Raw genomic sequence first — 20,342 nt, forward strand, 5'->3', positions numbered from 1 at the left:
TGTAAGGCTTTCTTATTTAAAAAGAGTAGGGTTTTTGGAGCAGAGTAATTGTTGCTACGTTAAAATATATTGGTGGCCCTGAAAAGGGCCGTTTGGTCATGAAGTGTGTTGGCCCTAAAAAGGGCCGATTAAATATTTATAATTTACTTTTTAGCAGAAGCTTTTGGTTTAGTAGCTTTGGGTGCTGCGGCCTTCTTTGGCTTAGGTGCCTTAGGCTTGGCGGCAGCCGGGGCTTTTCCGCTCTTCTTAGCCTTCGCAGGAGACTTGGCAACCTTAGCGGCTTTAGGCTTCGCAGCAGCCTTGGCTTTCTTGGCGGCGGCAGCTGGTTTCTTAGCTGCAGCTGCCTTTTTCTCACCCGCCGGCTTCTTAGCAGCTGGTTTCTTAGCTGCAATTTTCTTCTCGCTAGCTGGTTTCTTCGCTACTGCCTTCTTGGCGGCTGCTGCTTTCTTAACGACTTTCTTCTCACCCTCAGCTTTGCCAGCGAGCTTGAAGCGACCGGAAGCTCCGGATCCCTTGGTCTGCACAATCACCTTCTTTTCTACGGCGGACTTCAGATATTTCTTAATAAAAGTCGACTGCTTATCGACGTCGACCATGTAGGTGCCGGCCATGTACTTCTTGATTGCTTGGAGGGATGATCCCTTCTTATCCTTCAGAGCTGTAATGGCAGCCAGGACCATCTCGGCCGCTGGAGGATGAGTGCGGGGCTTCGCCGGTTTCTTGGCTGCTCCGGTCTTCTTGGCCGCTGGGGCCTTCTTCGGCGATGCCACTGCTGGTGCAGCGGGTGATGTTTCGGCTACTGCGTCGCTCATGATGATGCGGTATTCGAACTGGCTACTATGTCGGTTCAAGAGAGAATGATTCCGTGCGGTCTGTCGGCTGTCGTTATATTCCACGAGCGCGGACCTCAGAGAGAGCCCCACAGACTAGAACTGGTCTGGGAACAGTATCTTATACGTTAGTTTTCCCATCTTATCAACTTTATTGAGCGATTTCTTTGTTATAACTATTACTCTGAAGATTCTAAATGAAGACAATGAGAAGTGCATATACCTAAATTTTATATGGAACTGTGGAAAATCATTGGCAAATCAACAGAACGAAATCAGCAGAAAATTTCCGATGAGATATATTTTGCGTGCAGTGATTTTCTACTACATAATCGGTGATATTTATTTAAATAATTAAGGTATTCAACTGTTTGTTATTCAAGATTAAAGTTTAATCATAATGTTAATCAAAGAAATCATTTTTTCTTATGTTTTCTATAAACAAGACTATAGTCATCAGTTTTTATGAAATAGAGATTGAAGATTTTCTGCAGTCGCACGTATCGTAAGGGAAGCAGTATATTCGTTCAGAAATATTTACCATTTTTATGACATTTGTGATATAGCATTATATTGTTTAAAATAATCAAAGTGATTAAAACAAAAATACGTAAAAAATAAGACTTATCTAACATCAAGTTATTTAAGTGGTAATATATTTTATTAGAACCATGAAATCGGCCATGAGAGCTTGCCTAATATTTATTTCTTTATTTAATTATATATGGAAATCGTTTTTACGCACAGTTCAGACTTATAACACAATATGATGCATATTGTTATGACTGTGAAAAGGAAAGGGCAATGTTATGACCGAGCCTGAACGTTGCACGATTCGAACACAATGAAATACGCGACCCTTAGCAACGAGATCAACGACGTCGCGGATGTTGTTGTTTAGTCAGAGTCTGATCGTGACAGCTGATGAGTTGAGACGTGCGATCTGAATAAAGAGTTTGTGTTCCTTTTCGTAAATACGTGTTCTTTCATTAACGTCCGTACCTGGTCATAACAATATTATATTCCTCGATAATCACCACACTAATCCCTATTTTATGTTTACAGAGTGCAACGCGATCGTTCAATATGAGTTCAAAATCATCGTAAATTATTGTTGAAAGAATCCCGCTCTTTCTTTGTGGTTGTTCACTTTGCCTTTGAAAATGAGTATATAAACGTGTGCAAATGCAATTTATACTCTTTAGTACACCGATCATCGCTTTCTATTCTCACTGCAGTCACTTGAACGCTACGTCACAGCGTCGACGCTTGTTGCACTCACTCACTCACGGTTTTAGTGGACCTAGCGATCCTTCAAGCGCCAAAACTGCTCAAGTTGCTTGGCACGTTCGCTTCTAGTCTGTGGTAGTGTTTATCTCATAGCAAAATTCTTGCTTTCATGATACTTTTATGGACTTAAGTCTCGCTATGCTTTTTATATATAGAACTTTTTCGTAATTGCATTTAAAATAATTATTTTAAATATAGTGGCAAGAAGAGGCGACGCTAAGGAGTGTACAATGCATTTTAGCCTATCTCACCGTCAAGGCTGCTCATAACGCTTTGCCAATTTTCACATCACTCTGACAGTCTGTTGCGTTCTGCTTCAAACGCTAAAATTTAAATTTCTTTTTCCACGATAAGTAATCTGACTGTACTGTAACCAAACGGGATCAAAAAGCCTACTTAGCCCTTGGTGCACACCATATTTTTTGTTACACGCGGACGTATTTTTGAGTTTTTTCGTATACGTGTTAAGCGGGACTGACGTGACTATTTTTTCTCTTTTTCGTAAATAATGCAAACAAATCAAAATCAACAAGTTTTTAAAAAGTGAGCCATAAAGTTTCTTTGCACCTTGGTACAAAAAAAGTCACTTTAGCCCCGATTAAAATGTGCGAAACAACGCTAAAATCGTTCGTGTTACAAAAAATGTTTCAATGTGGTAAGGTTTGATTCATTGCTTTAGGAATATATTGATGATAAGGCTCGGTTATCGTAATAGGTTCGTCTTGATACAATCAAGATCATAAATTGGAATCGTGTGAAATCTTAATGTGAAAAAATAATTATGTTCATAACGTTTGAATGATATGATGGCCCTGAAAAGGGCCGATTGATTTTTTTTTAATTGAATACGGGAAACAAGTTTAAGAACTCTTCTCAGTCTTCTTGGGAAGAAGAACAGCCTGAATGTTAGGCAACACACCACCCTGGGCAATGGTGACTCCTGAGAGAAGTTTGTTAAGTTCTTCGTCATTGCGGATGGCTAACTGAAGATGACGGGGAATGATTCTCGTCTTCTTGTTGTCGCGAGCGGCGTTACCAGCCAACTCGAGGACCTCAGCGGCCAAGTACTCCATGACGGCGGCCAGGTAGACCGGAGCACCGGCGCCCACTCGCTCGGCGTAGTTGCCCTTCCTCAGCAGACGATGGATACGTCCGACGGGGAACTGGAGTCCAGCCCTGTTGGAGCGGGTCTTTGACTTGCCCTTGATTTTGCCACCACCTTTGCCGCGTCCAGACATGATGAGTTATAAGGTGTAGAGTAGAACTTGCTATGGAGACGACGCTAGAGTATTTGGTGCTTTAGCAGGCTCGCGCTGTTGTTTTATATTCTCCGGCGGCCCTGCGCCGAGCCAGCCATTGTGCTCGTTCGCGGAGTAGAGGGGGAGCGCGACCTGCGCGACAGATGAACGGATCGGCGCAGCTGCGGCGGCCCAAATAAAAGAGCGCCGACGTACGTATCCCGACACCATTCAGTCTACGTCCGTACACCGAATACTATCCTCGCCATGGCACCCAAAGCAAGCGGAAAGGCAGTTAAGAAAGCCGGCAAGGCTGTCAAGAACATCACCAAGGGTGACAAGAAGAAGCACAAGAAGAGGAGGAAGGAGAGCTACGCCATCTACATCTACAAGGTGCTGAAGCAGGTCCACCCCGATACCGGAGTCTCCAGCAAGGCCATGAGCATCATGAACAGCTTCGTAAACGACATTTTCGAGCGCATCGCCGCCGAGGCTTCGCGTCTGGCCCATTACAACAAGAGATCGACAATCACCTCCCGGGAGATTCAGACGGCTGTTCGGCTTCTGCTCCCCGGTGAACTGGCCAAGCACGCTGTCAGTGAAGGCACCAAGGCCGTCACCAAGTACACCAGCTCCAAATAAATTGGAAGAAATGACCATATTTAACTATTTGACAATTTAATCAATCGGCCCTTTTCAGGGCCAACAAAATATTTTAACGTATGCACAAATTATTCTAATAGATATTTTCATTCAATTTAGTCAGCTAATCCACTATCGGCTTTTTTCGGTATCCGATTTTTCAAGACCACGCGTAAAATGTGCAACTTGGCGCTCGCTATAAGAAGAAGCAAAGTTACGCTTGGTGTGGAGAACATTTTTCGTCACCCTAAAGTAAACGAATATTTTTTCAATGCGAAGGCTTTATTATATCATTATACATGTAGCTTAAAAAAAATAATTTATATTATCATTAATTGTTAAGGTATCCCCACTCAGAGTAGAAAGTGACCTCAACAATGGTATCTTTCCCGTCGTGAACCTTGTAATCAACATAGTGGTAGTCGCTGATTTCATGAATGTTGGGGACAAGGACCTCAAATCTAAAGTAGCCTAAGTCGACCGTGTTGTAAATTCCGCTCTTGACGCACTTGCCATGAAGTTGAGACTTGTCGAATACCACGACCTTGGGCAGAAGCTCGCGATTCGGGCTTTCTTTGCAGATCGGCGTATGGGCCTCCAGTAGGAGACGAGCGTTCTTGTATTCAGAGTCGGTCACGTAGACTCTGCTAGATGTCTACAGATACAGAAGTAAGTCATCAGACCAGTGTTTTTTGAGAAATCTTCTGATAGGGATTTAGATTTAGAGGTACTTACGACAACGTCAGCAGGCCAAGCCTTGGCGTTGACCCAGTAGATTCCGATGTTGTTATAAGTAGCGTTGTGCTTGGTGATATGATACGAGAGCTGGCCAACATAGTAAGGATTGACGTTCCAGATATGTACGCGCTTTACTTTGATCTAAAAAATTATCACAAAGTTAATTACAAAAGCGTCTACTTATCACTTACTCCTAAGACCACAAGAATGGTTGAAAATTTTATTACCTGGGGCACAACGTCCTCGGCACTCGCTTGATGGATTACCAGTGCGAAAAGGGCGATGTATACGAATCGGTTCATTTTTCCAGTAGACGCTAGTCAGATTGAGACTGAGATCCAACATTCTTCTTTCACCTTTTATACTATTTATGTGCTCATACTCTCGGTTATATCGAGAATGATTTACTACAGCTGGTGCGATTCTGAACATGAACTAATATTTTACCTGGAATTCTGTGAAAGAAATTTTCGTATTGACATTTGGAAAGATTCATATTGGATAAGAAAATCAAACTGGGAAGCTAAAAATATAGAGATCGTTTATCATACGAAGTTAAGAATCGATCAATCAAGAAAGATCTTCAATTAAGAATTATTGGAATTAGGTGTACAATATTTTTGTATTTATTAAATATTATTAAAGCTACGACAGTCAATTCTTTGAAAAATGTTAGAACAAATTGTTATTCTCGAACCGAATTTGTTTGTAGCTTATTCCAATCTTTTTTCAATTTTAAGAATAAAATAATGTACTAACAATAATTTATTATGCATGGAAACTCTTCATCTAAAGTAATGAATTGGAAAAGAACATGCAAAACTACATTGTCAGTATTTGATGTTTGCTTATATTCAATAATATATGGTTATTGTTTTGTTCTGTCGTGTTTCCAAGGACAAAGTTCCGCCGAGGTGACGGTGTCGAAGTTAGCTCCAGGAGGCTCGACATTGAGCATGTGGCGACATCTCCGGTGCTTGATGGGAATGAGTAGGGATCTTGACTTGCTGCGCACACAGGTAGCGCTGCCGGCCTCGTGTCGCGCAGCATCGAGTCCGTCGCAATCGAGCAGGCACAGCTATGGCAAAATCTTGAATCGAAACGCTTACGCCCGTCCGACCGTATTCAAATAGCCTCCGTATCCGTGACAATTTGGTGCAGTGCTTTATATATATATATATATATATATATATATATATATCATCTGCTTGACTCTGGGTTCCGCGCACGGGTCGCGAACGGCTTCTCGCGGACACCCTTCCATCAAAGACCTTAGCGAACACACGACATAAAACACGCGAACTCTCGATAACAATTTGTACGTTTTGTCGAGAGGGGTTTTATGTCGCGAGACTTTCCCCTCTCAAATTGAGAGTAAAAATCCTCATTTCCGCTCAACCGAGTCTTATTTTTTTCTACCTTACTTTCCTATTATTTCTCCTCATAAATAAAATCAACAAGCGAGAATCTGCGCCTAAGTGACTTTTCGCGCGTCTTTTCATGTTTCGTGTTTTTAAATAACTGCGTTATCTTGGTGATATAAATCCTGCTCTTTAATACAAATATTTGCGTACGTTTGAAAAACTTGGTGGCCCTGAAAAGGGCCGATTGGTTTGAGTTTGCAGGTAAAAAAGTTGAATGATTTAACCGCCGAATCCGTAAAGGGTACGGCCTTGTCTCTTGAGAGCATAGACAACGTCCATGGCGGTGACTGTCTTCCTCTTGGCGTGCTCGGTGTAAGTGACAGCGTCGCGGATGACGTTCTCAAGGAAGACCTTGAGGACTCCACGAGTTTCCTCGTAGATCAGTCCAGAGATACGCTTAACACCACCACGTCTGGCCAGACGGCGGATAGCGGGCTTGGTGATGCCCTGGATGTTGTCACGCAAAACTTTGCGATGACGCTTGGCTCCTCCTTTTCCCAGACCCTTTCCTCCTTTTCCACGTCCGGTCATATTGAGTTATTCAAAGGGAATGTAGCAGACCGAAGCACGTTGTACGACCAACTGATGCCGCTGCTTGGAAGAGGGAGCCTTTTTATAGGCCAGCAGCTGATGTTCCCCCACCAAACCGGCAGCAGATGTGCGCACCAAAGCAGCGAGCGGCGCTGAGCTTCTCCCTCTACTACTCTCCAGAACAGCTGCGTTTTCTAGACCATATAAATATAGTCGCTCTAGCGAGAACCAAACATCATTTTCGTCTCGTCAGTCTAACGTTACGAAGCGCTACTACAATGGCACGTACCAAGCAGACCGCTCGCAAGTCTACTGGAGGAAAGGCTCCCCGCAAACAGCTCGCCACCAAGGCCGCTCGCAAGAGCGCCCCTGCGACTGGAGGAGTGAAGAAGCCCCATCGCTACAGGCCTGGCACCGTGGCTCTTCGCGAGATCCGTCGTTACCAGAAGAGCACGGAGCTCCTGATCCGCAAGCTGCCCTTCCAACGCCTTGTGCGCGAAATCGCTCAGGACTTCAAGACCGACCTGCGCTTCCAGAGCTCGGCTGTCATGGCTCTGCAGGAGGCTAGCGAGGCTTACCTCGTCGGTCTTTTCGAAGACACCAACCTCTGCGCCATTCACGCCAAGCGCGTCACCATCATGCCAAAGGATATCCAGCTGGCGAGACGCATTCGCGGAGAACGTGCCTAATTTATATTTCCTATTTTTCCCTCTAAACAATCGGCCCTTTTCAGGGCCAAAATATATTTCAAATGTATGGAACTTAAACTAATTTGAATTATTCTCGAAACTATCAATTATACAATTGTGACCCTTCTGAAAACTTGTTGTTTATCGGTCAGTCTATTTTAATCATACCTCGCGAGCTTGAAATGTTATTAATTAAATTTTAAGTTTAATGTTATCAAAAATCTTAAAAGGAGCGTCTGCAATGGCTGCGACACTCATTTTCCAAGCTTATAATCTGCTTATAATTCGCCTTGGCGAGACTTATAAGATCAATATATTTCACCATAATTATACATGTTCCAATTTTTGCCACCTAATTACACGTAAGTGCTTGGCGCTAGTGCGCCATTATTAAGGCGCGAGTCTGATATCACACGCAGTAGTAAGAGCGGGGAAAGGTCATCACAAGAGATTAGAGGAGAGGTTGCCGATGAGCATGGGCGAAAGCGTGCCGTGCGATATGCAGTCGTAAGCTAGCGCCGCCCTGCGGTTTTCGCTCCGAACTATACGCATCTGGAAGCAGCGGAAGAGAAGTAGGGGCGGCCGTACGCAACCTCTAATCTCTGACGCAACTAGCTTCCCCACCAGCAGCAGCGGCGAAGAGGGAAGTAGAGAGTACACAATCCCATCGCGGCGCGGCAGAGCATAGAGGAGAAATAACATAAGCGGCGGTAACTGTCAAGGAATCGGGCTTACGCGGTGAATATGATTCATAAACAATGATATATTTATAAACAATCACCGATAAACTCTATTACAGACTAAACTCTAAGCCCTTAATGTCAGTGGCCATGATCGTCTTTATGAAATCAACCCTCATAATTAAAAACTTTAATTTTTGAGACGGATTATGGTTAAACCGACACAAACACGTTAAGCTTAAGCTTAAACAAAGCTAAATTAAACTAACAAGCCACCCCAGCCTCCCGATAAACATATACTACTTTCAGTTTTTCTCCATCAACGATGATTGTGGCGGCGCGGTCTATGTTGTTGCTTGGTATTCTTATGCACTCGGGTTCGAGTCCGAGTCTCAGAAAATCTTTTTTTTTTCTACTTGCTGATAAAATATACAGTATACAATAATAACGCAATATGCCATTCTGCTTCTGCAATTATATTTCAATTTAGGTATGTATACGGTACAGAGGGGACCTGCAATACCTAGTGCCTCTTCCTTCTCCTCCACTGCCGCTGGATGCGTATACTTCCCTTACGCTCCTTTTCTAGATGCGTACAGTTCGATCGCAGGCCGCAAGTGGCTTCATGATCGAATTCGCCACGCATTTTTAACACGGCATCGGCAATCTCTCCTCTAATCTCTGTCATCACTTAGACGTTGGCAATCGCATCATTCTGTTCTCGGACGTCGACCGAGCAACATCTCACGCGTGTCATTGTGATCCGTAAAACCAAAACCCTACAAAAATCGGTCCTTCTCAGGACCCTCACACCCTCTCTCTGTCGCGTTGTGCCAGTGCCTCAGAGAAGACAAAACCACCACGACGCCTTCAGGAGGCGCCCCCCCAGCGGGTCCTCCCCGGGGCCAACCCTGCATCAAGCGGCCCACTCTTGTGCTCCCATCTACCCCACTTCCTGGATCACAGGACTCTTCCGGCATCCTTGGATTCAGAGCCGGATGTTTCTAAAAAGGGACACCCCCTTCCCATTTGCCTAAAACAAAAAGCGCACTGGCCGCACGTTCAAACTTTTCTCGGGGATGAGGGCATAACCTATAGGCGCGCCATAAATACCACAGACTCTGTCAAAATGTACCTCGACTCTGTCGAAGACTTCCGCAATTTAACCTCAAAACTCGAGGCAGAAGAAATCGAGTACACCACAAATCAGGTCCGTCAGGATAAGGATCTTATCGTTGTGATTAGTGGGGTATTAGAATCCCTCTCGGAAGAATCGATTCGCCGAGAATTGGAAGCAAAGAAGCTTCCCATAAAATCCATTTTCAGCATGAGAAAAGGAGACAGGATATGGCCTCTAGTCGCGGTCCACCTAGACGCTAAATCAGCCTATGCTCGAACACTCTTCGACCTAAAATCTCTTGGCGGTCTAAACGTACAAGTTGAAGCTAAGCGAAAATCCAAAACCATACCTCAATGTCGGCGTTGCCAACAATTTAGGCACACGGCAAATTATTGCCATACGGCTTGGGCCTGCGCTTTCTGCGCCAAAGATCACGCCACTACTACGCGTCCACTCAAGGATAAACCCAACAAAACCCCCACTTGCGTCAACTGCAAAGGCAGTCATAGAGTCACTTATCGAGGCTATCTAAAAGCCCCTCAAAATCCCAACAACAAAACTATGCACACCAGCAGCCCCATCCCAACACAAATACAGCCACAACAAACAGACAACTCACAGTCTTCGCCACGTCGTCCCTCGCCGAAGCCGCTCTCTCAGCCGCAAACCAGACGCAGAGAAGAACGTGCCAACGGAACCTCGTACTCCCAAGCTATTAGAGGCACAGTCCCTGTCTCCTCTAGCCCGGACTCTGCTCTTCGGCTTCCATCTAACGCTCAAGACCTGAGTTAAAACCCAGGCATAAACCAGCTTTTTCGGACCTTCATGCTCCAACTTGCAAGCCTCCTCCAGGCACAGCAGCCTCTCTTCGGCGGCTAAACTCACCATGGTAAACTGGAACGCAAACGGCATTCTTGCCTTACAGAAAAACAGAGCTCTCCTCCTCTCTCAAATTTTGGAGGAACTCTCATTTGACGTTGCATGCATCACAGAAACACATCTCAAAGCGACCCAAAGGTTGTATATCCCCAATTACACTGTCTACAGAGCAGATCGTCCAAACTCCAATGCCGGTGGAGGAGTTGCCACAATCGTCCGCAACAATGTCAGACACAAACCCATAAGTACGCCCACTCCCTCACTAGAAGCATGCGGCGTTGAAATCAACCGTGACGGAGAACCCGTACGAATAATCACTTGCTACTCACCTCCTGATAACCAGAACATTAAGGAAATTCTAACACTGTTAGAACACAATAATCCTACAGTTCTAGCTGGCGATTTCAACGCGAAACACCACGCCTGGGGATGCATCTCGAAAAACACCAAGGGAAATTCACTCCTACTCTTGTTACAACAACACAGCTTCGTCCTAGAAGTGCCTCCCGAACCCACTCATTTTCCTGGTGATTCGGAAAAAAACCCCAGACATACTAGACATCTTTCTAACAAAAAACATCACACTTGAAAAGGACCCCTGGACTCTGACACGTCTTAATTCGGACCATAACCCGGTATTTTTAGAAATCCCAGGAACCCTAACTAAAGAACTCCGACTATCGCTGTAATAGACTGGCTTACATTGAGATTCCTTCTGGAAAAGTCATCATTCAGGTGCGCACCAGTCCGCTCCATTTCGGAAATAGACAAAGCCGTCGACACCCTCACGCTAGAACTCAAGGAGAAGATTCAACAAGCCACAAAGCTTGCTCCAATGCATCTGGCAAATGCAAAACTCCCCAAAAACACCCTAGCGCTCATCCGCAAGAAATTACAAAACACGCGAGACTCCTCGTCCGTCCAAAACTTAACGCTACAAAACGTAAATTACACGCTATTCTTCAAGAGCACAGAACAGAGGGCCTTGAAAAATACATCTCCGAAGCAGAGGAAAATCCCAAACGCGCATGGAAAGTCGTCAAATCTCTTCGTAATAGGAAAATCTACTCTCCGCCACGTTCACTCACAATGGTCTTGCGTACTCAGCAGACGTAGATAAAGCGAACATACTCGCTGACTCCCTCAAGGAACAGTGAACCGAATCTGCGAACAACTTCACATCGAAAAACTCGGAATTTCCCATTGCATCACCTCAAGAGATAAAAACCGCCATAAGGTTTTTAAAGAAAAACAAGGCCCCCGGTCCTGACGGCATCTCCAATGATGTGCTGAAAGTGCTCCCACGCATCCACTTAGTAGCCATCTGCAACATATTCAATGCAATGATGAGACTACAATATTTTCCTACTGCCTGGAAAGAAGCGACAGTAGTCTGCCTCCCAAAAGCCGGTAAGCCCCTTAATTTAGCGTCTAGCTACAGACCAATCAGCCTACTTTGCACCCTCAGCAAATTAGCTGAAACAATAATTCTAGACAGACTCAACAAGTTTATCGAAGAAAAAGAAATTCTACCAGACTTCCAGCATGGTTTTCGCCCTCGTCACGGAACCTGCCATCAACTTTTACGAGTCGCGGAACTCCTTGCCAACAGCTTCAACAAAAGATCGCACACATCTATGCTTCTTCTTGTCGCCAAACAGGCATTCGACAGAGTCTGGCACGACGGGCTTATTCATAAGCTCATTAAGCTAGAGACTCCACACTACTTAATAGGCCTCGTGAAATCCTTTCTTTCCGATAGAACACCCAAAGTTCGGGTAAACAGCACTCTTTCAGACCCAAAAAACATCACCGCAGGAGTACCACAAGGCTCCAAATTGTCGCCTTCTCTCTTCAATATTTTCTCGTACGATATGCCTAAACACTATAAAATCACTACCGCGCAATACGCGGATGACACTGCTCTTCTATACACATCTAAAGTAAAGATGCACTGCGCCTCTGTCATGAACAAATTCATTCCTACACTTCTCCAATGGTACCATAAATGGGGTTTTAACCTCAATGAAACCAAATCCGAAGCAGTTTTCTTCTCACATCGTTATATTCCCCCGGATAACCTGATTGTCAACAATCACAAAATACCTTGGAGCAAAACGGCCAAATATCTCGGAGTGGTATTTGACAGAAAACTCTCTTGGTCCCAACAAGTAACAGCAGTCAAAAATAAAGCAAACGGCGTTTATAGGTCTCTCAAACCCTTCTTCGCTAACAAAAAAGTTTCCTCTCAAACAAAAGTTCGCACATTCAATGCAATCGTTAGAAGCACCTGCACCTATGCCATCCCTGTATGGGGCACTGCGAAAAGATTACCTAAGACTTCTTTTAGGATTTGCTTATTCCGTATATACCACGGGATGTCAAGGATAGACCTAAGCATTCTAAAGAATGATCCTTCAATGGGTTTTAAGTGAGATTCGCCGGCTGCACCCGATACGGGTATGGCGTATGTTTGGATGCTCCTGATAATAGCGGAGAAGGCATGGAGTTTTGTTTTGTTTGAAACTGACTTGTTTTTGAAGAAGGGTCTAAGCTGTATGAATGCACCGAGAGCCTTGCTTCGGGTGAGCTTTATGTGCTTTACCCATAAGAGTCTGCGGTCTAGAGTGACTCCTAGGTACTTGGCAGAGTTACTCCATTTGAGGGTGTGACCCTTTCTTTGTATACCTGTGTGGGGGGTTGTATTTCTTTTCGAAAAGAAGATAGCCTCTGATTTGAATTCGTTGATTGATAATCTCCAATGAGAGTACCAATCAATGAGTGTGACGAGGTGTTTATTTAAGAGGTTCGTGCATAGAGAGATCTGTCTTGTTGTGCGCAGGACAGCTATGTCATCTGCGTAGATTGCAGTGATAATTCCTTCGCGTTGAGGGATGTCGTATCCGTATAGGTTGAAGAGTGTGGGGGATAGTTTTGACCCTTGAGGAACACCTGCGGTGATGGGTTTGCTGCTGGAGAGAGAGTATCTTCCGAACGGAAGAGCCCCGGGCGGGTGGCATTTCTGCCAGGGCAGTTGGGCGAACCCTGAGATTTCGGTAGCCTCGGTATACCCCCCACGAGAGGAAGGGGGAAGGATCAGTAATGTTCCGAGCTGTAACTAGTCCAGTGATTGAAGGACCATCCGGTTGGTGAAGATCAAAACTAGTATACCCAGGCCCTTGTAAGCTAGTCGGGCTCTAACTAGCTGCTTGGGACTCTAGCCCTGGGAACGCTCCGGCGTAATGTATGGTTGGCCAATGCCAGAACGAGTGGGACGTTTAGAACGTGGTAGCTTGCTTAGTACACTTCGGTGGAAACGTTTGTGAACTCTCTACTGGGGAGGATAAAATCAGTACCACGGGGTCGGGGAGCCGCAGGATAGAAATCCTGTCACGACAGGGTAAAGGACTCGTGGTGGCGGTGGTTAGCCCGCATGCTGGGCAGAAAGTTTAACTTTCGATGTGTGAGTTGCAGTGAACAACTCGGGTATTGACCTGCAGAGTCATGAGGGATTGGATGGATCCCGCCGCCCATCCGAGCGACAGGTTGACTTCCCACTTAATGTCACCACGCATCGGTAGGTCATCGCATGTTAACGTGCATTCTTTGATCGCGTTGGCCGAGCGTATCTCAGCCCCGCGCCCCATGGGGGGCCGTGTGGGGAAGCTTAATGCATAGCCCGCACGTTAAACAACCGGATTAATGCTGGATAGAGAGTGTCTCACTTTGACTCTCAAGGATCTATCCGTAAGAAAGGACTGGATAGTGCCTATGAGGTAGTGCGAACAATTGATTCGAATTAGTTTGTATATGAGACCATCGTGCCAGACTTTGTCGAAAGCCTGTTGTACGTCAAGAAGAGCCATTGCGGTGTGATGCCTTCTGTTTAAGCTGTCTGCGATGTGTTCGGCTACTCTCATGAGTTGATGCGCGGAGGAGTGTCTGGACCTAAAACCGTGTTGTACATCTGGCAAGACATTACTTTCGTCAATGTGTTTGTTCAGACGTGTGAGTAGTACGCTTTCGACAATTTTGCTGAGAGATGGTAAGAGGCTAATAGGTCTGTAGCTGGACGGTGAGGTGAGAGGTTTTCTTTGTTTTGGGAGGCAAATCACGGTGGCTTCTTTCCAGCTTGCTGGAAAATAGCGTAGACGCATGGCGGCATTAGCGATATTGCAAATTTCAACTAGATGTTTTCTAGGTAGGAATTTTAAAATATTGTTTGTGATACCATCCTTTCCAGGGGCTTTACGATTTTTTAGGTTGCGTATAATGAGCTAATTTCTTGGGGGGTTGTGTGAGAGAATTCGGGTTCATGTAGGGAGTGATTTTTCACTTCTTCAGTTATGTTGGCGTGGGTCTCCACTAAGTCTTCCGGACTAGGGTTGGGAGAGCATTGTGATTGAAGCGAAGTTGCGAAAATTTCTGACTTATCAGCGTCTAGTGAGAAGGAGCTGTTCCCTTGTGTAAGGGAGGGAAGAGATGGTCTCTTGTTAGGGAGTTTTTTCACTACAGACCAGGCGCTTTTGGGGCTCTTTTCAGCTTCGGCGATAAAATCAATCAATCCTTTGCTCCTGTGTTCGGAGACGAGAGAGCTGATCTCTTTGGTCATCGCGTTTAATTCTGTTTTTAGAATTTTGTTTCTTGTTGATTGCCAAAGTTTGCGTAGTTTGTTTTTCTCAGCGATGAGGGATTTCAATTCGGGGTATAATTTTGTTTTAAGTTGGGGGACTGTGGTTGTGATTGTGGCTTGTTGGGTGGCTGTGTTTATCTCTTTTGTTAGTTCTTCTACCGCTTTATCTAGCTCAGTTTTTGATTTGATACGGGAGCATTTGAAGGCAGAAGTTTCAAGGATGTACTTGAGATGGAGCCAGTCTATGCTGCTCGTGGTGATAGGTAAGAAGTCGGGGGAGCAGGGTATCTTAACAAGGACCGGGTTATGGTCTGAAGAGAGATCTTCTGTAGTCCAAGGATCAGATGGCAGAGTAATGTTTTTTGTTACGAAGATGTCTAAAATATCAGGATCATGTGTAGCGTAGCCTGGAAAGTGAGTGGGCACTAGGGGAGGTTCAATGCTTATGTTGTGTTTCATTATTTTTTTGAGAAGAGATTGACCTGCAGGATTGTTGTGAATGCAACCCTAGGAGGTGTGCTTTGCGTTGAGATCTCCTGCCAATATAGTAGGAGTGTTTGTATTGAAAAGAGAGTGGAGTGAAGAAAATTTTTCTTTTGGGATTGGGGGCGCATAGAAGGCAATGACTCTGATGGGCGTGGACTTTGTGTAAATTTCCACTCCTACTGCTTCGCAATCCGGGAAATCTGTGTTTATGGCTCTGTGGCGGATATTTCTGCGGATGAGAATAGCTACGCCGCCACCCGCCGCATCAGGTCTGTCGCGTCTGTATATAGTAAAATTTGGGATGAAGAGTTTTTTGATCGAGGTTAGGTGAGTTTCAGTGATGACAGCAATATCGATCTGCTTGTCATCGAGAAATTGAATTAGTTCGGTGGATTTGTTTAGTATGCCATTTGCATTCCAATTTAGAAGGGTGAAACTTTTTTGTTGTTCTTCCATCATCGCAGTTGAAGGATGGCGGAGGTGAGATTTGCCGTGAATTGCGTGATCGCTGCTTGTATCTGCGACTGAATGGCGCTATTTATGGGAGTGTTCTGAATTAAAGGGCCTCCTGTCACCGCGTTAGCGTAGGATGTTGGAGTGCGAGTGTTTTTTATTACGTTAAAACGAGGCTGTGAGTTGTTGTTTTTTGAAGATTGAGGAGGTTCCTTCTGGGTTTTTGGAGCCTTTGGGCAGCCTCGATAGGTGGCCCGATGTTTGCCGTTGCAGTTGGCGCAGGCTAGGGGAATTTCTTTATTGTCTTTTTTTTTGACAGGCCGGAGTGGCGTGATCTTTTGCACAGAAGGCGCAAATCCAATTTGCGTGGCAATAGTTGACGGTGTGACCGAATTTCTGGCAACGCTTACACTGAGGGGTAAACTTTGATTTTCGTTTTGGTTCGACCGTGACTTTGAGGCCGCCCACCATTTGCAAATCGAAAATCGTTTTTGCGTGAGCGAAGGAGGGGTCCAAGTGGACTATAACAAGGGGCCAGACCTTTTCGCATGCGAAAGACTTTCTTGACCGCCGGGTGTTTATGGCGGATTTCTTCGAGGATTTCTTCCTCGGAGTAGGACTCGTTAACGCCACGGATAACTACTATGAGTTCGCGGTCTTGTTTTAGTTGGTACGTTGTGTATTGGATTTCGGAGGAATCCAACTTTTTAGATATCTCGCGAAAGGAGTCCACGGTTTCCGGGTAGATTTTAACCCCGTCGGGGAGATTCACCGCGCGTCGAAGTTGGATGCCGTGTTCGGCCAGAGCCCTCTGTATCTTTGGCCAACGATCCTTTTCATGGATTAAGATAGGGAGAGGCTTTGCTTTTGCCGTTTCTTCTTCAGAGTCGGATGACTCGGAGTTAGATTCTGATTCAGAAAGAAATTTGGCCGATTTGGGGACTATCCTTGCTCCAGTGCGCCGTCGCTTTCTCTGTGATTTTTTGGCGTCAGTCGATTGCTCCATTAGCTCATCGCTTGGAGAGTTAGTGCCCGAGTTTTGGGTCGGGTTGGTGGCAGAGTGCCTCTCCGTTAAAAGTGATTCCGTCTTTGCGAATGCGATTTGGGTTTGTTGAAGCTGAGCTTCTAAACTGGCGACCTTACCTCGAAGGTCGAAGATGACTTTGTTGAGGTCGTCGGAGTTGCTCGACGAGGACTGCTGTGTTACGGTGTCGTGGCGTTCACCCATTCTCGGAACATCCGCCGGACGCCCTGCAGAGGGCGATGGCCAGGTGGAGGTATTCAGATCCGTGGAGTTCCAGAAGTTGGATTTCAGGAGAGGCCACTGTGATGTCGGGCTCAGGGAGGCTGTCTGATGTTCACTCAGGATAGACGCTGGGGTTAGCCCTGATAAGGGCTGTTTGATGGCCTCCGGTCGCTGCGGCTCTTATATATATTCTCGGGACCAGATTGTACATAAAAGTCATTGATGAATGCATTTCGTTCTTCTTTTCTCACGGTTTATAACCTCCGGGTTGGTAACCTACGGGGAGGTGGTTTAGTCGGTAGGCGCCGCAAGGTGAATCCGACACTACCCTCTATTGGGTGTCTTTAGAAGATTCCCCTCCTCGATCCATCAAAAAAAAAGCGGGGAAAGGTACCAACTTCGTGACGGCATATTTTCGTAAGTGCTTATGCTTACCGCTTATGGGAGTGTAGCACTATGAAGTTGGCACCTTCCTCCACTCTTTCACCCTCTTTTACCCGAGATAGTAGTTTCTGCGTAACTGGCTATAAGTAAAATTTGACCTGCACAATTAAAAAATTCGCATGAGTCTGGATGTGAAAATATGAATGAAAAGAGTTAAATCAGAATCATCTAGGTTACATATTTCTAGGTAACATGTCTAGTAACCTTTTTACAATTCAAAGAGCATTGTATAATGATAGACATAAACTTACTGACTCGGATACTGAACTTTTCTTTAAATTCACCTCTCAAACCACACCGAGGGCGACTTTGGACACAGAGACACAGTATATCTTCAAATTCATTATTCTTTTAATTGAACTTCTCACTGACATTTCAAAAAACAAAATAATATTCACACATTTTATTACTACTTCAAATGGGGTTAGGGTGCCACTTTTCAATACACATGCTGTAATACTACACACTCGTGGTAATGATTAATTTTTACTAAAATTTCTTGCTAGTTATATTACATATATTTTATCTGTTATCAAGGTTTCCACATTTCATTTTAAACACCTCAAACATTTCTACCAGGGTTATGAGTTATGACTGTTTTGAGGGTTATGAATTTAAAGCGCGGTTCTGATCTCGTTGCCTAGGCAACCAACCAGCAACCAATCAGAATCACGTATTAAATGCTTCACAACAAAGGCCATCATTTTTTTAAGAGAGGAGGATAGGTATTTCGCGACAGTCTTGTTGACGTCAAAGCTGAGGGCTGAAGTAGTAGAATGGAGCCAGAAAACAGAAGTCCATCGGATCGACATCTTGTCCACCACATGTCCAGCGATTATACGCATTCACAGATATCCTTGAGGTAGTCGTCGTGGCCAAAGAACTATAGTCTAGCTCTGCACTCCGCATGAACACCGCATTTACTGAATTCCTTTAGAATCCTCCAAGGAATCTTCAACATTGTAAAAAAAACCGCACTCGCGCACAATAATATTCATCGCACCCGCGGAAAAGATTCACGATCTGGTCGCGTCGTCGCCCGAACACCGGATTTCCAATTTCGAATCCGAAGAAGTGATGTAGCACCGAGTAGTGAGGATGTGCCGAACTGCACGTGTGGCGGCAGCGCGCACTTTTATCCAGAATTTGCGCAAACCCCACTCTTCGATCCGCTTACGTTTCCGAGAATCGGAGCATCGTGCTCCGTTGTTTTGCTTATTATTGTCATTTGTTTTTGGAATACTTTAGCTTACGGTTTGTTTTTTGTGGATTACAAGAAAGCCTTTTTACGTATTAATGGTGATTATATATATAACGATCAAATTAGTAGCAATCGAAGCCACGATAATATGCGAATAATCTCAGATTGACTGTCACCACGTTTTATTGTAATAGGTAGGTGTGGAGCTGTCAGCAAGTGCACGTCAGGATATAGCCTCCGGTAGGAGAGAAAAGTAAGTTTTGTTTTACATTTTGTGCACTACGCGTGGCTCTACATACTTTATTTCAGAGAATTACAAATCACTCAGTATGGAGTATAAAAATAATAGAATTAATAAGGATTATTTGGTTTATATATTGTAATAAACAGCTCGTCAACACATATTATATAGTGTAAAAACATTAAAAAGTCGTATATTAAAGGAAAGTATAAGTTCAAAACTTTTTGTACTGGCCGTCGTCGTAAACGTAAATATACGGATGATTCTCGATAAGCTGTATGTCCTTCTCCAACTGCTTTAGCTTCTCCTCCAACGAAGCTTTCCTCTTGATTTTGGCAGTAGTATCTATGAGGAACGGCAGACACTGGAATTGCTTCATCACCTCCGACCACTTATTCTTCATTTCCTATAACAACAATGAAACGTTATTTTAAAATCGGAGCATACACGCCTTTTACGAAACAGGAAAAAAAAATACACTCTCTCACCTCTAGTAATTTGCTCCTTTCGTCCTCGGTGATGTATCGACAGCGAGATTTTTCCTCGGCAAGCTTCTCCTTCACGTATTGCTCGTATTCGGCTCGCCGATGCTCCGATTTTTCCTTGATAGACCACGGAGCTGATTTGCTCCGTTTTACTTGCGACGGAACCTCGCCGAAATTCTTTAACAAATTTTGAATCTTTTGTTAGACCTTGAATCATTTATTTATTATATCATGTCAAAAATTAACCTTTTTATAAACGTAAATCGGCTGTAACCCACTGGTCATCAGCCTTTGCCGATCTCCTTTCCTAGTATCAACGAAAACAGGTTCGGGTCTCTTTGGCCTGAGTCTCTTGGCATTTTCCACATTGCGTCTGCGAAAATCCTTGGCCGATGCGTCGGCAGTTCTCGGGACGGCGGATCGCCAGTCGGGAAGTTGTCGAGGGTAGTCAGGTGGCCTGTAATGCACGTGCTCGACTCGCGGAGGTTGAGGCGCGATGCGACTTCCTCTTTTTAGGTAATCGCTTGGAGGACGTAGTGGTACTCGTGGTGGGCCGAGACTCTTGTGGCTGCTCTTCACGCGAGATAGCTCCTCGCGCGTTCGCTCTCGGTGGATCGATATGTATCTATATTCATAGTTGTTTTATTTCAGGAATATTTATTATAGTCAGCGCAGTGAACGAAATATTGAACATTTTAAAAGCACAATAAGCAATCACGTTTTGATAAATTATTAGTGCACGGTAAAAGCGATAACAAAAAACAGCTGCTTTACAACAATGATCTACCTGGGGCTCTTAATAAACTTCTCCGGCGGCTTGACAATTAATTTAGCGACGTTCTCGTCGTAGTCTCTGCCGTAACCGTAGGTCATGTCTTCGAAAAACTTCAAACTGTCACTGATCAATTTTTAAGAGAGAATTTTCCTAAATTTAGATTAAAAGTAAGCTCGCGCTTCCGCTCTTTTCTCTCGAATCGTAATTTGATATGCACCGTAAGGTTATGAGATCGCGATAGAAATTGTTGCAGGAGGAGCTGCTGATGACCGTTGCCTAGGGTGATGCGGTGATTTGTTTGGAAGCTTCTTTGAGTG

General features: G+C 44.6%; 7 protein-coding genes and 1 long non-coding RNA gene across 8 annotated transcripts; 3 read left to right on the forward strand and 5 right to left on the reverse strand.

The window, feature by feature from the left end:
* Positions 1 to 72: 72 nt before the first annotated feature.
* LOC116415982 (histone H1B-like) lies at positions 73 to 873 on the reverse strand. The gene has a single exon (XM_031922060.1). The coding sequence runs from the start codon at positions 810 to 812 to the stop codon at positions 144 to 146; it is 669 nt and encodes a 222-aa protein (XP_031777920.1). The 5' UTR covers positions 813 to 873; the 3' UTR covers positions 73 to 143.
* A 674-nt stretch (positions 874 to 1,547) lies between these two features.
* On the forward strand, positions 1,548 to 2,021 carry LOC107981716. Its single transcript, XR_004226513.1, has 2 exons — positions 1,548 to 1,824; positions 1,896 to 2,021. It is a non-coding gene; the product is annotated as an uncharacterized LOC107981716 (long non-coding RNA).
* Positions 2,022 to 2,924: 903 nt separating this feature from the next.
* LOC100119987 (histone H2A-like) lies at positions 2,925 to 3,432 on the reverse strand. The gene has a single exon (XM_016988136.2). The coding sequence runs from the start codon at positions 3,356 to 3,358 to the stop codon at positions 2,981 to 2,983; it is 378 nt and encodes a 125-aa protein (XP_016843625.1). The 5' UTR covers positions 3,359 to 3,432; the 3' UTR covers positions 2,925 to 2,980.
* A 140-nt stretch (positions 3,433 to 3,572) lies between these two features.
* Positions 3,573 to 4,060, forward strand: LOC116415985 (histone H2B). The gene has a single exon (XM_031922063.1). It carries the CDS (start codon positions 3,626 to 3,628, stop codon positions 3,998 to 4,000), a length of 375 nt encoding a protein of 124 aa, XP_031777923.1. The 5' UTR covers positions 3,573 to 3,625; the 3' UTR covers positions 4,001 to 4,060.
* A 186-nt stretch (positions 4,061 to 4,246) lies between these two features.
* Positions 4,247 to 6,249, reverse strand: LOC103316980. Its single transcript, XM_008213483.4, has 3 exons — positions 4,966 to 6,249; positions 4,736 to 4,879; positions 4,247 to 4,655 (listed from the first exon to the last, which is right to left on the reverse strand). Exons 1-3 carry the CDS (start codon positions 5,038 to 5,040, stop codon positions 4,332 to 4,334), a joined length of 543 nt encoding a protein of 180 aa, XP_008211705.1. The 5' UTR covers positions 5,041 to 6,249; the 3' UTR covers positions 4,247 to 4,331.
* A 78-nt stretch (positions 6,250 to 6,327) lies between these two features.
* On the reverse strand, positions 6,328 to 6,743 carry LOC116415986 (histone H4). Its single transcript, XM_031922064.2, has one exon. It carries the CDS (start codon positions 6,691 to 6,693, stop codon positions 6,382 to 6,384), a length of 312 nt encoding a protein of 103 aa, XP_031777924.1. The 5' UTR covers positions 6,694 to 6,743; the 3' UTR covers positions 6,328 to 6,381.
* Positions 6,744 to 6,908: 165 nt separating this feature from the next.
* Positions 6,909 to 7,511, forward strand: LOC116415984 (histone H3). The gene has a single exon (XM_031922062.1). It carries the CDS (start codon positions 6,972 to 6,974, stop codon positions 7,380 to 7,382), a length of 411 nt encoding a protein of 136 aa, XP_031777922.1. The 5' UTR covers positions 6,909 to 6,971; the 3' UTR covers positions 7,383 to 7,511.
* Positions 7,512 to 18,787: 11,276 nt separating this feature from the next.
* On the reverse strand, positions 18,788 to 20,332 carry LOC100123550 (enkurin). The gene is made up of 4 exons (XM_001607150.6): positions 20,038 to 20,332; positions 19,497 to 19,875; positions 19,254 to 19,427; positions 18,788 to 19,171 (listed from the first exon to the last, which is right to left on the reverse strand). The coding sequence occupies exons 1-4, from the start codon at positions 20,121 to 20,123 to the stop codon at positions 18,980 to 18,982; spliced, it is 831 nt and encodes a 276-aa protein (XP_001607200.1). The 5' UTR covers positions 20,124 to 20,332; the 3' UTR covers positions 18,788 to 18,979.
* Positions 20,333 to 20,342: the final 10 nt, after the last annotated feature.

Source organism: Nasonia vitripennis, chromosome 1 (genome assembly GCF_009193385.2).
Source record: "Nasonia vitripennis strain AsymCx chromosome 1, Nvit_psr_1.1, whole genome shotgun sequence".
Classification (NCBI taxonomy): Eukaryota; Metazoa; Arthropoda; class Insecta; order Hymenoptera; family Pteromalidae; genus Nasonia; species Nasonia vitripennis.